Source organism: Pseudopipra pipra, chromosome 25, assembly GCF_036250125.1.
Source record: "Pseudopipra pipra isolate bDixPip1 chromosome 25, bDixPip1.hap1, whole genome shotgun sequence".
In the NCBI taxonomy this organism is placed as follows: Eukaryota; Metazoa; Chordata; class Aves; order Passeriformes; family Pipridae; genus Pseudopipra; species Pseudopipra pipra.
Genome location: NC_087573.1, coordinates 2,725,500 through 2,741,879, shown reverse-complemented (window position 1 = coordinate 2,741,879; position 16,380 = coordinate 2,725,500). Strand labels below are relative to the sequence as shown.

General features: G+C 51.4%; 1 protein-coding gene across 2 annotated transcripts in view; it reads left to right on the top strand.

Annotated features, from left to right (window-relative positions):
* The window catches only part of PLXNA2 (plexin A2), a 166,445-nt gene that overhangs the window by 124,292 nt on the left and 25,773 nt on the right, over positions 1-16,380 (top strand). For both annotated transcript variants that reach the window (XM_064635876.1, XM_064635875.1), the window contains exons 13-16: positions 4,976-5,127; positions 8,513-8,630; positions 12,132-12,268; positions 15,289-15,456. In XM_064635876.1, the coding sequence (XP_064491946.1) occupies positions 4,976-5,127; positions 8,513-8,630; positions 12,132-12,268; positions 15,289-15,456 (575 nt within the window). The remainder of the gene's footprint in view (positions 1-4,975; positions 5,128-8,512; positions 8,631-12,131; positions 12,269-15,288; positions 15,457-16,380) is intronic.

The window sequence follows — 16,380 nt, the reverse complement described above, 5'->3', positions numbered from 1 at the left end:
TGCTGCTGTTACATGTTTCTTGTCTCCATAACCAGGTCTGGGTCTCAGCCTACAAAGCCGGAAGCGCGGGGTGCCTCGCTGGGGGAGGTTTGGAGTCTCAGGAGATTGCCCTGAGTGGATTTGGAGATGAGAGAGTGGAGTAGGGAATGTCTGTGCTTTTGTTGGCTTATTCCACAGTGAGATCAGCAATGAGAAACCCAGGTTTCAGGGGGTTGTGTTGTCCCATGGCTCTGCTGACCCTGGCAGAGCCGTGAGCTGCTGTGATTTTATCACGGGTCTTGTGGTGTTTGGTGTTTTCCCTTGGACTCCACCTTTCTCCTTAGGAATTCACAGCTTGCTTTTTTTTTTTTTTTTTTTTTTGATGAAAGTCAAGTTTGCAGTTGTAGAAAAGAAAGGGGAAAGCAGAGGGGAGCTAGTGACCTCTTCTGTGTGCTTTGAGATCCACTGGTGGGAAGGGCACTGACAGGGCTGAACACTCAGGCAGAATCTTGCATTGAGCAGTCAGGTCTAGAAAATGCCAAAGCCCCAGCAGAAACCCCACAGGGTCGATATTCCTAAATCCAACCCTTTCAACAGCCTGGTTTCACTTCTCTCATCCCCTTTCCCCTCCAGTAAAGTGTGTGAGATTGTGTAGGAGACCATGAGCCCTTTACAGCCTTTGTTGCTGTTGGGTCTTTTTCTGCCACCTGAGTTTTTTTGGGGGATTTTGGGTACCATTTTGCACTGCCCAGTGCTGCAGAGCTGGAATGCTGGGAGGGGAACACCCTGCCCTGCTGGGACCAAGCTGGCAGGCTCAGAGCTGGGATCCTCCATCCTGCAGGCACCAGCATTGACAGGCCTGACTGGGGAACAGTGTTAGGTCTCATACTGGGGTTTGCATCAGATTCAGCCTAAAAGAGCCTTTAATATGGGCTGTTTTCCACTCCTTTTTGCTTCATCTGGCCAGGTTGACTTTTTCTGACAAGCCTGAGGTCAAGGGCCTGGCTCCCAGGCACCAGTGCCTTCAGGGGGTGCATAAGTAAGAAGAGACTGTGTTTTAATAGTTATAAAAGTAAATGAGCAGCGGGATATTTGCAGTTCTTTTGCTAAGTGAGAGGCTCTGCCGTCACCAACAGTGTCCCTTCAGCATCTTAAAACTTCCACACGGTCTGTGGTCTTAGCAATAGATAAATAAAAATCAGTTTTGTGGCGAACAAGCGGCACTCTGATCTCCTATTCATTTATTTGCAGGCCTCATTAATATAACATCAGTGCAACAAACAGCTGAAGGGGGGGGGCAGTGTCAGGCTGAATAATGGAGTTGCTCTGCTGAGATAACAATTAGGTTCTGAATGTGCTATCAGCCGAGGCAGAGACAAGGAGGGATCATGCCGGGATGACAACGCTTGTGTGCAGGGTCCCCGCTGGGCTCATCAGCTGGGATCCAGAGAGCTCAGAGCAGGATGAAAAAAGACAAAGAGGATGAAGGTGGATGAGGTTTAGGGAGGGGGGCAGGGGTTATGCCATTGATTCAGCAGCCGGGTGCTCTCCCTGCACCCTGACAGATGCCAAGTGGTTGTTGTGCGGAGCGGTCGCCGGGCTCGGGGCTTCTGTGCAGCTCCGGAAGGAAAGCCCTGTCCAACTCACAGCCAGCCCTGCCTCCAGGTCTCCCTGTCTCCAGGTCTCCCCCCTCTCATCACAGACTTCTTCTGGAGGCTAAATATTGCTTGATGTCAGAAATGCTGAGCGATGCAACGGGCCAGATGGGAGGCTGAGAATGTTTATCCTGCGCTGTTATAGGAGTGTCTTCTGCAGGCTGGGGAGGGAAGGGTGCTACAACTGTGCTGGGGCTCCTGGACCCCTGGGATCCCTTGGATTCCAACCTTGGGGATCCCTTGGATTCCAACCTTGACGATCCCTACCTTGGTTTCAAGTAAGCAGCAGCAAGAGAAATGCCCTGGAGCATTTGCAACCCTTCCGTGATGCAAGGGCAGGGTGTGGGGGTGACCGAGCTCCTGCCACCACTCACTTCATCTCTGTAATCTTTTTATGAATAATACAGAGCTGCACACCTGCATAAACCCTTTCCCTGGGCAGCAGGAACAGGCATTATTAGAGGTGGTGGATTGCAGATTTGTTCTGTGAGAGGTGAGGCTGATGCCAAGGGGAGAGGTGACCTGCTCAGAATAATTTTGCCTCCCACACCCCTCTCAGATCTCAGTGACTTCCAAACTGCTTCAGTTCAACAAACAACCTAAAAAACTTCCAGCAGAGGTGCAAATTCCTTAACAGCAAATGTACAATTCCTGGTAATGGCCTTGGTTTTCTTCGGCTGCCCTTTGCAGGTTCTTTTCATCCTCCACAGACCTCTGAGAGAAAAGCTAGTCTAGTAAAGTGATTTTCTTGAAATTGGGGAATATTTCTTCCTAATCCTGTCTGTCTCGGATCAGAAGTCTGGAGTGTCACCAGCCAGCCCTGCAGCCTGAGCAGCATCCAGCACAGCCAAGCCAGGATTAAGGCAAACCATGGGCTGGCTTTGCTGGAGGTGCCTCATCCACGAATCCTCACCCCAATGAAGGGCCCAGGGATGCTGCTTGGAGGGGTCCCCAGCTCTCGGTGCAACGGGACCTTTAAGACTTATCTTCTTTCTGCGATTTTGACTGAATCTCTCCAGCTGTAATTAATTGAATGCATCTGTTCTAACCCTGGGGCTGCTTTATGGCACAGTTACTTCAAAACTGTTCAATTAGTGGCCACTAAAATCTAGGTCGAGTGGAGCTCCATATTGGCGATTTTCCAGGTCAGGACATTTTTAAAATACAGCATCAGCTCAGCTTTGTTTTGGGTGAGGCCAATTGGCTCCTCTGGTTCTGGTCAGGTCAGCAAATGGTAAACGGTGACTTCTTTTTCTCGAGCAGTGATGAGCCCACGAGCCCAGCGGTGTAAGCGCTCCAGTAAATGCATTTTAACATAATCTAGTGCTGCAAAGGACAGTTGTAACTGTCAAGTAGGTGAAGTGCCAAGTTCAGGTGATTCCCAGCTAGCCATGTAAACATTCCCAGGCCTTCAGGACTCGGTGTAATGCAATCCAGCTTGATTTGGTGGTGGCTTTGTGGGCACGTAGCGCTTCCCGCCGAGCTAAATGATACAAGACGTGCCAGGCAGTGTGAGTTACAGGGAACAGCAGCACAACAGGCAGTGCCTGGTGAATAAATTAAAAACCTCGGTTGGAGAGGGAGGTGGGAATTCAAGCAGAGGAAGGAGGGGGTGGTTTGGTGTGTGGGGTGGCTCTGCTGGGCGTGTGGAGCTGCCTGAACCTCAGCACTTGTGGCCAGAGGTGGAGCAGGCTGCCCAGGGAAGTGATGGAGTTGGAACAGGCTCCACCCAGGGACGTGGTGGGGTCACCAGCCCTGGAAGTGTTCAAAAAACGAGCAGACCTGGCACCTGATGATATGTTTTAGTGGGATTTGGTAAAGGCTGGACTTGCTCTGGGAGGTCTTTTGCAACCTTGATGATTCTGTGACTGTGAATTTCTACAGGAGCACCTTAAACAGGAGCAGAGGTGGAAAAGGCTTCTGGGTGACCTAATTGTGGCCTTCCAGTACCTGAAGGGAGCCTAAAAGAAAGATGCAGAGACACTGTTTACAAGGGCATGTAGTGACAGGACAAGGGGGAATGGCCTCAAACTGCCAGAGAGGAGGTTTTATTGGATATTAGGAAAAAATTCTTCCCTGTGAGGGTGGGGAGGCCCTGGCACAGGTTGCCCAGAGAAGTTGTGGCTGCCCCATCCCTGCAAGTGTCCAAGGCCAGGCTGGACAGGGCTTGGAGCATCCTGGGCTAGTGGAAGGTGTCCCTGCCCTTGGCAGGGAGGTTGGAACAAGATGATTTTTTAAGGTCCCTTTCAACCCAAGCCATTTCGTGATTCTATGAAATGACAACGTGTAAGCAAGGGAGAAGGAAAATGGCTTCAGCTGGGATCTGAAATGCAGGGAGATGCTTTGAGGAACTTGGAACCCCAGAAGTGATGGGGCACAGGGATATCCTGATGGCATGGGAAGGGGGAGACATGCCCTGTGGCACTGGACAGTGCAGGGGGTCCCACAGGGGCTGCTTTGAGGCAGGTTGCTGGTGTTTGGCCACCTTCCAAACTGCCTCTTAGGAAGGTGGAAGAAAGCAAACATCCATCTGGAAACAGTGAGGAAAAGGTTTTGAAGAGCTCAAGTCTTTTGCCAAAGACAAGGGTGGAACAAACAAGCGTAAACAGGATTTATCCATTAAATTAATTAAATTGCATTATTATGGATTGTGTTTATTTATTAACAACAACTGTAGTATGGGGAAGATTAGTAACTCACCCAAGAGCAACGACAGACTGATGGCAGATTCAGGATAACTGTTTGAGAGTCTTGGGTCCAAATTTTGTGACTCTGCATTATTGAAATTTATATTCCTAATTGAAGAGGATATTGTCCTTAATGAAAGTCCATAGAAGCAGAGATGATTATGGCTGAGGCAGGCTATAAACAGGCAGCTTGAAAGCACACATCTCACCCTTTAACATTTTTAAGTCATTTGAGGTGCCAACTTACTAATAAAATGTGACATTAACATTCAGGTAACAGCCAAGGCAGAAGTTAAAGTTCTCCCAAGAAGCAAGCTACTTCTGGAAGGTGACTTATCATCTTCTGCATTTATTAAAAAGGAGCCAGGGCTTTCTGGGGAATGGCATTGCCTACAGCTCTTGGCCAGCCCCGGGATCTTGGTGTCCTCTCTTGGAGCACAGCACTGATGGGTTTCAGCAGCCTTGGGCTTCTCCAGGACATCCAGAGGAGTCATGGGGAGCTGGCACTGGTGTGGGTTTGGCAGCAGGAGCAGGAGGAGGTTGCAGCACTCAGCCTCCCTGAGCAGACTGCAGCATTTCCAAGCCAGGCAAGGGGTTGAAGGATGGGGTTTGGGGCTCACCAGCTCAACTTTGCTGTGTTCTGTTTCCCTCTAGATCCTCACGGTGTCGGGCCCACCAGAAGGAGGGACGAGGGTGACCATCCGTGGAGTGAACCTGGGCCTGGACTTCTCGGAGATCGCGCACGGGGTGCAGGTGGCCGGGGTGCCCTGCGCGCCCCTGCCCGAGCACTACATCGTGGCAGAGCAGTGAGTGACCTCACAGACCCCACCCAGCCCCACCACGGGCACAGAGCCTCGTCCCTGAACCCATCCCAACCCCAGGCACCACCTCTCCACCCTCCCAGCCCCTCCAGGAAGGGGTCTGGAGCTGGACGGCGCCTGGGAAGGGACGAGGCGCTCGGGCGCTCTCCTTGGGGGTTAAGCAGCACTTTAAGCTTTCATTAAGTGCTCTGTTTCCTTCCACCCTGCTGTTCCTGCTTTGCTAAGCAACTTTGCTGATGAGCACCTTGCTGTTGATGCCGAGCCTCCCTGCTCCCCGTGGCACTTGAAATTCCGGCGGCGCTGCCGGCTGCGCGCAGCCATTTGTTAGGCGGGCGAGGCGGTGACAGCCGCTTAATTCCGAGTGGGCCTCCACTGGAGTCAATTCATTTGTTTCACCCAGCGAAATGTCAACCAAAAATTAGAAAACAGGCATGTAACAGAGGATAAACAGAGGATAAACCTCCCCAGGTGACACGCTCTCCTCCTGCCGCTTTGGGGAGGGGTTGTTTTGGGTGTGTCGGGGGTCATTTGGGCAGGGTGGGAGAGGAACAAGAGGTGATGTGTCCCCTTGGGTTGTCTAATCTCCTCATGGCGATCAGGATGGTGTCCTGTGTGGTATGGGGAAGGCCAAGGGCCCATGAGTGGTGCCAGCAGCACAGATCTGCCCCAGCTTCAGGAGCAGCTCAGAGCAGTTGTCCTCTGGTGGTGCAGTGCCCCAGTCAGATCCCCAGAGCAGTGCAAGGACCTGTCACCAGCACACGTTGGCGTTGGTTTGGCTTTTGCTCACTCCTCATCTTTCTTTCCCCATCTGTAAGACAGAAATGACATTAATAACCCCTTCTGAGCTGCGAGGATGTGTCAGGGTGTCATGGGATCACTGCCTGAACGGTGTCTTGGTGTTACTGCAGGAATGGCTCCAACCACTGCACCAATAGTCCTGTCACTACAAGCAGTTTGGGCTGTTCTGCTGAGCAGTACTTTGTTTTATTTTATTTTTCAAATAAAGGATGGAAGATTATGAAATTATCCTCCTTTGATGGTACGAAACCCTGATTTTATAATCATGACTCTAATTACGGCTCTCGAGCTTTCAAAGTTTGTTAACATCATTAAAACATTTACCCTGGGCAGATAACAGCAAGCGTTTGCATGAGAGCTGCCTTTTAAAGATGAATGCAGATAAAAGGACCCTCTTAAGGGTTCTGTGGGCAGACTGAATTCCAAGACTGTAATGACTCGCCATATGCTCCAGCCACGCAATCTATCAGCCAGCAATTAGGTTAATGTTGGTGAAAGGGCCACTTAGCCCAGCAATCAGCACCCTACAGCTCTGCCGAATGCATCACTTTGTAACAAGGTACCTGCTGGGAATTTGGCTTTTAGCAGGAATCAGGATCAGGTGTTCCAGGTTGCTTGTGCCCTGTCCTGCACCCAGTCCTGCCCTATCTGCATGGCAGCTGCTGCTTTACTGGCAAATTGTTGAGTATTTGGTGTTTCCTCGTTTCTTGTGGGAGGGAAAACCTCCCCTTCTCTTTTCCTGCCCGTGGGGTGTCAGGAATCGCTCCCCCTGGCTTTTGCTGCTCCCAGGTGCCAGCCCTGCACCCAAAATCAGAGCACAGCTGCCTCCTGGCCCTGCTGCTGGTCTGCAGGAGGAGAAGTGATCAAATAACAGGCAGAGAGAGGTGCACGGGCACTGTCTGCTTGAAAGGCAGAGCGAGGAGCACGTGGCAGATTAAGGCACACAGCTGAGATGCTTCAATTCCTGCTCTCCAAAGGCAGCGTCTCTCTAGGCAACCCCTTTTGATGTGCAGCAACGAGGACCTGCACGTTCCAGCTCTTTACCAGCATGTATGTATTTCATCAGGCCTCCTGGCATCACCTGTGCAGGCGATCTGCAAGGTTCTTTTCTTCCTTTAGTCTCTTTATTTTATTTGTAGTGAATTTAATGCTGCTGAAGGCGGCTGGAACGCTGCCTTCCCAAATTGGAGCCTTTTATGCTTCTGTGTGTGAATGGCAGAAGAGCGAGAGCTTCCTCCTGCTCCTTCAGCCTCAGTGGGCAGGGGATGCTCTGGCTCTTCCTCTGGTCTCACTCTCAGGGTCAGACACCCACAAGTGTCTCATCAGGGGGGTTACTGCACCCCCTGCCCAAGGCAAGTTACTCCCACCCTCAGGTTTCCATCCCTGAGGCAGATTATTTCTACCCTGAGATTTCCATCCCCAAAGCAGGTTATTCATCCCCTTATGTTTCCATCCTTGAGGGAGGTTACTGCTCCTACCCCCAGGTTTCCATCCTCAAGGCAGGTTACTCCTACCCTCAGATTTTCATCCCTGAGGCAGGTACTACTCCTACCCCCAAGTTTCCATCCCTGACGCAGATCATTCCTACCCTCAGATTTCCACCCTGAAGCAGGTTATTCCCACCCTCATGTTTCCCTCCTTGAGGCAGGTTACTCCTCCTACCCCCAGGTTTCCATCCCTGAGGCAGGTTATTCCCACCCTCATGTCTCCTTCCTTGAGGCAGGTTACTCCTCCTACCCCCAGGTTTTCATCCTCAAGGCAGGTTACTCCCACCCCCAGGTTTCCAGTGCCTGGAGGGATGCTCTTGAATTTATCTTTCCAGCATTTCCACGGGAGCAAGCAGCATCCATCCCCTTTATGTCCAGCTGGAGAGCCCTGCCAGCTGATGCCCCTTTGAAAACCTCCCTCAAACCTGCTGGCATGACTGGCATCCTCTTGATCCCAACCCCAGCTGCTGTTACACATCCCTGCTGCCCTGGGATTTTTGAGTTCTGTGTTTAACCCCAGCAGCTCTCCCTGCCCTTCCAGCTTTCCCAGCCTCAGGATGTGCCCACGGGGCTGAGCTGGAGCACAAGGACCGTATCCTTTGATGCCACTGCCTCCTGTGCCCAGCAGCAGTGTGTTCTGTGGTAGCCAGCCCTGTGTCCCTGCAAAAGCTGCTCTCCATGGCTGTCTCTATCATTCCCGAGCAGGCTTCTCCAGTTTTGATTAACTGGGAGACTGCAGTGTGAGCTGTTCCCTTAATGAACTCATCTGTTACTCTAAGGACTTCGCACTCACTTTGCTACTGGCTAATATATTGCCATTAGTGCTCTGCTTTGCTCTGGAGTTTACAGCTTGTAATAATTATGTCTAATTTTGATTTTTTTTCCTTTAAATTACTACATGGGGTAAAAATAGACTCAGTAATTAACTTCTTCCAAAGAGGCAGATATCAAAGTTAAAGAGGAGGGGTGGGGGGGTTGGGAGGGGAAAGGAAGAAGAACCAGAGGAAGCCAGCCCTGCGTGGAGCTGTGCAGGGGCACTGCTGGCACCTCCTGCCAAAGCTTCCCTGCGGCATTTCTGCTTCCAGGATCGTCTGTGAAATGGGGCAGGCGCTGCCAGGGATCAGCTCCGGCCCAGTGCTCCTGTGCATCGGAGAGTGCAAGCCCGAGTTCACGGCCAAGTCGGCGCAGCAGTACATGTTTGTGGTGAGTCCTGGCCAGGGGGGCACAGCACGGGGGTCCCACGGGAACAGCCCTGCCCTGCCAGTGCCTGTGTCACGTGGACGGGGCTCGACTCCAGAAGACCATCCCGAAACTGCCGTCTTTTCCTAATGCTGGTGTTGCAGAGTTTTTGGTAGCCCAGTCGACAAGCCTGGTTTTCAGGATCTGGAGCTGGCACAGGCCTGAGAATGGACCTCAGCTTGGGGTTCCCGCAGCATTTGGGTTCGGGTTTGCACCTCAGAATAGTGATTTTAGACTCACAGAATGGTTTGAGTTGGAAAGGACCTCAAAGATGATCCAGTTCCACCCCCCTGCCCTGGGCAGGGACACCTTCCATTAGCCCAGGTTGCTCCAAGCCCCATCCAACCTGGCCTTGGGCACTTTCAGGGATGGGGCAGCCACAGCTTCTCTGGGCAACCTGTGCCAGGGCCTCAAAGCTTGTGATAACCTGCTCTAGTTGGTTATCTAGTGAATCTGGGGCTGCTTCCTGCTGGTTTTGGAGATGTTTTTATACATACGTGTGTAAATGTACAGGCACCAACAGACCTTTTTGCACACACACAGAAACACAACAGCAGGAGACAAGCACCAGAGCCTGTCCCTCTGCAGCTCAGAGACTGAACTTCTGCTCAAAACTGAATGTACTGACACCTAAACATGTCTGATTTTCTGTGTCCACAGATTTAATTTTTCCCCAGGGAACGTAAGGGACATTATATTACATATTCTGCATTATATATTATTCATATTCTGCATTCAAATATTCAGGGATTTCCCCCCCACACTCCCAGGATGCTGGTTTAGTGCAGGATTTCTCTGTCTGCTCAGTGGAGAGCTGCTCTTGGGGTTGGTGGACTTCCAGTGATGGCATGGGTCTTTCTGTTGTTTTATTAGCAGCTTTTCAAATCAGAAGCTGAAAAGCCACAGCTGGAGTTTCCCATATCTCCAGTTTTGCCTAAAAAGGGCATTTCATCCAGCCCCATTGATTTTGTGCTCAGTGGAATCTGTATGCAGGGAGATGCCAGCACTTACCAATTGTCCACAATTTGTAAACTAATTAAGAGATAAATCAGGCCAGGCCCTGCCACCCTCTCAGCATTATAGCAGACACCCTCCCCTGGCATTTCATTTAATCAGCAACAGCAGGGGTGCAAAATATCACCCCATTTTGCTGGAATATTCCAGAAATCCCCCTGGTCATGGCAGGGCAGTGCCAGTGTAGTCCCAGCTTTGCCACTCTCCAAAGGCACGTTCCCATGCGACACCAGCTTTGTGCTAAATGACAACCAGGAACCAGTGGAAAGGAATTGCAGAGATGAATCTCAGAGTAGTGTTTTTGCAGCAACCTGGTGCATGTGCTGAGCATTATCCCTTGGCATTGTTACTCCTGATTTCCAGCACTTACACACTGATTTTTATATCGCTCCTTTCTTTCTCAGGCATCTAAAACTTCCAGCACATCATTTCCTTTTGTTAGCTGGCCTCTATTTTTCTCTTTAGCACCGCCACAGCTTCCATTACAGCTGGTTTATGCCATTAAAGTCAGCAGTAAAATTGATTGGTACCTCAGAGCAGAGCTCTGGGCTGACCCTGAGAGGGTTTGTGCCTTCCTGAGCTCATCTGGTGCCTGCCATGGTGCAGGAGCCACGCTGCCACCTTAATGACACCCCTTTGATCTGGGGAGGAGGAACCTTGGAGCTGTAAATCTGTCATAATTATCACCAAATCATGAGCTGAAGGTGGAAAGTTCTTACTTAGCTTTCAGACCCTCCTCCAATGCCAGCTGCATCCCACCCTTGGGACTTTTTAGGTCTCTAGGATGGGCTCTCAGCTCTCCTGTTTTGTTTTTTTTTTTCCCTTGTTTACAAGAGTGACCGCTCAGAGTTACAGCCTGAGTTTCTATTTTTAGCAATGCTTTGAATTTCCAAGGATTGCAGTGCTCAGACAAGGTGAGGCTCACACCAGAAACGTCAGATGCTTGTAGGCAAGGAGTGTTTACCATTGATTTTTGAGTGCAGAGAAGGGCTGTGCTGCCCAGGACACTTTGTGCTGGTGTGGGGGGGGGACTGCTGGACCTCAGGGATGTGTAAAATAACTGTTCCTTTCCATCCCTGGGCTCCCACGAGCCACCTGGCCCCAGGGATGGGGCTGGAGGAGGAGGAGGAGGAGGGTGGCTGGTAGTGGGGTCTCACAGTCTGGAGTGTCCACAGCATGGCAGCTTGTTCCCAAATCACCTTGGGAACAGTTCCCAGGGTTGGGCTTGATTTTGAAGGAGGTTTCTGATGGGCAGTCATACACTGAGCATCCTTTGGAGGTTTTTTGCATTTTGGAATCAGTCCTCTGGGCTGTGTGAAATGCTCCCAAGCCTGCCTAGTGTGAACATTGCTATTGCCATTCCTATTTCCTATTGCCTGATTTTGCCATGAACTGAGGAAGTCATGGAATATCCTGAGCTGGGAGGGCCCCACAAGGATCATCAATTCCAGCTGCTGACCCCAGGCAGGATAAGAGCTGACCAGGAGCAGTTAAAGGATGAATCTTTCCCTCCTGCAACATTATTCCCTGACTATCCACAACAGGGTGGATGGTGTATTTTTCCCTGGTCTATTCAGGAGTCAGGGTCAAACAAGGTTTTGGTCTGAGCTGCTTTGGCAGATGCTGTGACACCCAGAAAACATGTGTTGCAGTGGGAAAACAGTAGGGAAAACAGGACCAACTGATGGAGCTGCCAAGCAGGTGATCCCAGGGGATTGGAGCTGGGAGCTTGCCAGGCTTTGCTGATGAGTCGTAAAGAGGGTAATGTGAAAGCATTAGTAAAACAATTTGGTAATATCCACTGATTGAAAAGAAATAAAAGGGTACCTGCCCTCTGCAAATTCTATTAAGGGTATAACCAGCCACCCTGGTGCAGGGCAGGGTGAGAGGTGGCATTGCTGTGATAATTTCACCAGGAAAATGCCAAGTGGGATCTGAGGTTGCCCACCAAGGATGTCTTTCCATCAGCAATGGGAAACAGGCTCTGCCCCCACAATTCCATCCCTGGTGGTTCATATGGAGCTGGAGCTGAAGGTGCTGCCTTTTGTTGTAGCTGGGCAGCATTTCCCATTGCCAGACCCTGGTGGGGGTTTTTTTATCCTTTCCCACGCTGACAAACTCCAAATATTCGGGTTCAAATCTCCATCGTGGCAGTTTGCTTGGATATATTTAGTTCTTCAAACTGCAGTGCCATCAACTTACCTTTGCTTAGGAGCAAAGTCGAAGGTGAATCCGTAACTTTGCCAAGGCTGAATTGGCAATTGTTTTGTTGGGGCACATCCCTCTGTCAGAGCTGGGTTGGAAAACGTAGCAGGACGTTTGTCAGGTGTCCAGGACACATCCCTGTTTTGCTTTTCCTTGTTAAAAGCATGAGGGTGCTCAGGGATGGTGCTTCACAGCAGCTCCCTCACTGCAGGCAGGAGTGCTGAGTTTGTCCTTTCCTTTCTCCAGACTCCAGAGGTGAGTTTCCTGAATCCCAGCCGCGGGCCCGAGTCGGGAGGGACGATGGTGACCATCTCTGGGCACTACCTGGGAGCTGGCAGCCGTGTGTCCGTGCTCCTGGGAAACCAGACCTGCGAGTTCTACGGGTAAGAGGACGAGCTGGGCCAGTGTGGGCTCCTGCCTGCACCTCCTGGTCCTGCTCCACCAGGATCTGCTGTAGCTGAACGTGCAGCCAAGGCAAAACCACCCCTGAAGGCTCCCAGTCCCTCTTTTATTGCATGAAACCATCTTTTCTCTTGCTGTGACTGAGCCTTGGAGGGATTCATTGGTGTTAGTGCTGCCCACTGTTTGGTTTCAATGCTGTTGCAGTGTTAATTAGTCCAAAAATTTCAGACAAACATCACTGTGGTGGTAAAATATTTATATTGGTCATCAATACCTGCCCCCAGCCCAGTGAGTCTGAAGAATATGTAACACAAGAAATACCTGGTTTCTCTTTTCAGAGATAAACACCTTGCACTGCTTTTATTGCAGCCACTGCTGTAGGTGCCTCGACCTCCTAAAAATGGTCTGAGTGAGGGCTGGGGTCCTGCTGGGTAGAGCAGGGCGTGGGTCTGCACACACCTTCTGCCAGGGAATTCACACAGCCATCAATCTCCAGTGGGATTTCAATGGCAAATTTGCTTTTTACCCAGCAGTGTAAACACAGAGTTGACATTTGCAGGGTTTAATGGGTTTTCTTGGGGCTTAGTTAGAAAAAGATACATCTGTGTTTACATCTGTGTGCCCCACGTACACAGCCCTGCCTGGACCCAAGAAGTGCCCTAAGCAGCAGGCAGTGGGCACAGCCTGGGTGGGAACCTGGTGTCCCAAGGGGATTCTTCTGCTTGTCAGATCTTCACTCAGGCTTCCCAGGAGGAACTGAGGGAGTTTCTGGCAAAGCAAAGACCCCTGGAGGTGAATTTGAGAGGTCCTTCAATACAGGAGCTGTGGGTGTTCAGATGTGGGAGCACGTTGGGTTGTTAGCAGTGCTTCTGCTGTATACATCCCAGACCTTTGGGAGGTCTGGATTTGCTGAGACCTTCCAGTGTGGATCAGTTCTCCAAGTGCTAAGCAATGTAACCAATCCATCAATATTTCTTCCCACCTCCAAAACAAAGATGCCAGATTGCTCCCTCGGATGCACACACAGGGAACAGCGTTACCCCCAGCAGAAGAGCAGAACCAGCCCTGGAATATCATCCCTTAAATATCAGATTTTATTCAGGCAACCTCTAGATGCTGACCTGCAAAACCTGGAAAAGAGTTTTGGATTCCCTGTATGTTCTAAATTACAGCAGGAAGCAGAAAGTTAAACAAAGCAGGCAGCAGTGTGTGAACAGCCCCAGCCCTCACGTGGGGTCACGCTGTGCACTTTGTTTGGCTTGGGCTGTTTTGAGGCAATGAACTTCAATTGTACTCGAGGGTGTGGGGGAGCCTGATGAGATGAAGCAGTTTCTAATGAGATTCCCTCTAATTACAGCTTCCCCCGTTCTCCCCTCTCTGATCGGAGGAGTGGGTAGATTCACCATGACGACATAATAATAGCACAGAAAGCTAATTAGCTGATCACAGGGAGCTGGGAGCTGCTCTGCCAGCAGCGATGCGTCACTCTGGATCTCGTGCCAGAGCTAAGCAGGCACGGTGGGGTCTGGTGTGGGCAGCAGAGCAGGCAGCAGAGCAGGCAGCAGCAGTGCAGGCAGCAGCAGGCATCTCATCAGCTGCACTGGCATCCATAGAAACACTCTGAGACTCAGCAAGGAAGGTGGAGAAACCCACTCCTCACACAGGGATGCCTTTGTGGTTAAATTAATCCTAGGTGGAGAGTGAGAATAGCATGAGGGAGGGAGGAGGAGGAGGGCAGGAAGGGGTAGATGTGTAATTGCATCAACAGAAACAGTCGAGTCCAATTTGTTTAAGGTGTTTTTAGGAGGTTGTTTCTGTTCCCTCGGTTGTGGTGGGTGGAAGTGCCAAGGTGTGAGCTGGGAACATTGTGGTACCTGCTGTTCCATGCCCCCTGAAATGCCCAGTGCTGAGTGATGTGTCCATACTCCTCAGGGAGGGGAGGAAGCGTGTAAAGGCTCTAAAATGGGACGACACATCATCCCCCTGCCAGGCACAGACACCAGAGCTTTGCTGGAAGCAGAGCAGGGACACTCAGCTGTTCAGGCACCTCCGTGAGCTGCACAGCCCGTGGGGAGGGTGAGGATGGTGAAGACTGGACATTCAGGAGTGCCAGTTTTTGATTTAAGTGCCAGACTGTCAGCTGGTGCTGCAGACCTACCTGCCCTCTTCCCTGGGAGAACCCAAAACTAAATGAGCCGCAGGAACAGCACAATCTTCTCTATGAGCCCAGGGGCAGGTTTGGGCAGGAAGGACAACCACGGGTGGCTGTGCAGGAACACTTCCAGGGGTGTCACTGCAGCACTTCTTGTAGCATCAATGCCCAGGCTCACCATGGAGCCACGTGGTTCCTTACAGCTCCGTTCTGGATGCTCAGATCTCATTCCCCTTCTCCATCCATCCACCCACCCACCGGCGCCTTTGTGCTTTGACAGCGCCTCGCCACGCTGCTGCCTCGACCTTCTCCAGGGCTCTGATGGCAGCAGATGGTCTGTTGTGTCCAGCCAGCCAGCACTGAGGCCGAGGTCACCCTGCTCTGACGGGGAGACAAAGCCAAAGGCAGCGGTGACCATGGCATCGCCCTTCCCGGGCGGGGGCTGCGCGGCTCCATTATGCCGCTCACAAGAGCCTCGTGTGTGCGACGGGGTGGGGAGGGGGAAGAATTTGGCTTTTGAGTGAGCTTATGCATGCCATTTAAAAAGCAGCCATCTGTTTTCACACGCCCAGCAGAAGGCAGCGGGTTCAGAGGGATGCGGGAGGCTGCAGTTTGGCACAAAGAGCCATTTCAGGGAGGCTGCGCTGCTCTCGCGGTGGGCAGAGCTCCACTCCCTCCCTCCCGTGCCACTGAAACCCTCCTGCCCGCCTCGGGAGCTTGTCCCCCTCACAGGTGTCAGTGTGGGGCTGACTGATGGCTCAGGAGCTGCCTCAGGACAGGACAAAGGGCTGTTTTCTGCCCCCACACCGTGACCATCCGTTAACCTTTCCCTGTTTCCCCCTTGCACAGGCGATCCGCGAGCGAGATAGTCTGTGTGTCAGCCCCATCAGCCCACGGCCTGGGGGCTGTTCAGGTCTCTGTCAGCGTGGACAGGGCTCAGCTGGAGAGGACCTTGCAGTTTGAGTACATTGATGATCCCAAGGTGCAGCACATCGAGCCCGAGTGGAGCATCGCCAGGTAACGCATGGATCTGACAGTGGGACCTCAACAGCTCTCCTTGTCTGGGGCTTCTCTCTCAGCACACACTCAGGGTCTGGTGGGAAATTCTCATCCCACCCAGTATCCTGGATTTGTCAGGGCTGGGCATCTGTGGTGTTTGAATTTACCAAAAATCACAGTTCCCAGAGTAGTTGTGATTCCCAAGGCAGTTCCAGCAGTCAGTCTGCACCCAAATTCTGGGAGCACAAATAAAGCCAAGATCACTCCCATCTGCTGCAGAAGGGCACAATTGCTCATTAAAGGCTCCTTCTTGTAGTCCTGAAATAAAACAAAACCAGCAACCACGAAGAAAGGGAAAAGCTGATGTTAATCAAAATGTACTGTCAGCCCAGATTCACTGCTGGGAATGGGGTGGCTGGTGCTGTCACATCATCGTGACATTGTCACTGCTAAAAACCCTGGGCCACACTCATCCTGTGATTTTGCTTTAATGGTTGTGCTCACAAGGGCTGTAACATAGCTATTCATATCAAATTCCAATTATTTTTTTTAAAATTGCCCTTGAAAGAGGTAACTGTCTCGCAGGAGGCTCTGGAGATGCCTGCCTTGAGTCCAAATTCGGGATGGTGTCTGGTTTTAGAGGAGCTGGGTTGGATGGGCTGGTCAGGGCTGCTGACAGAGGGGGTCTGAGGGAGCAGCTGTGGAGGTGCTGGAGCTGTGGGTGAATCTGGACCGTGCTGCTCCAGATAACACGTGAAGGGAGAGGGAAAGGCTTTGCTCAGGGCACTGGCTGTAGGAGAAAGGGGGTACTCTGGCCCTGGGGGTTGTATCTCCCGTGGCCCTGATGGCTCTCCATCCCTCCCCTGCTCTGTGTGACAGCTTGCTGTGTCTGCAGTCCAGAGGCAAGTGCACGTCAGTTCCTTCACTGCACGAGCCATTTAT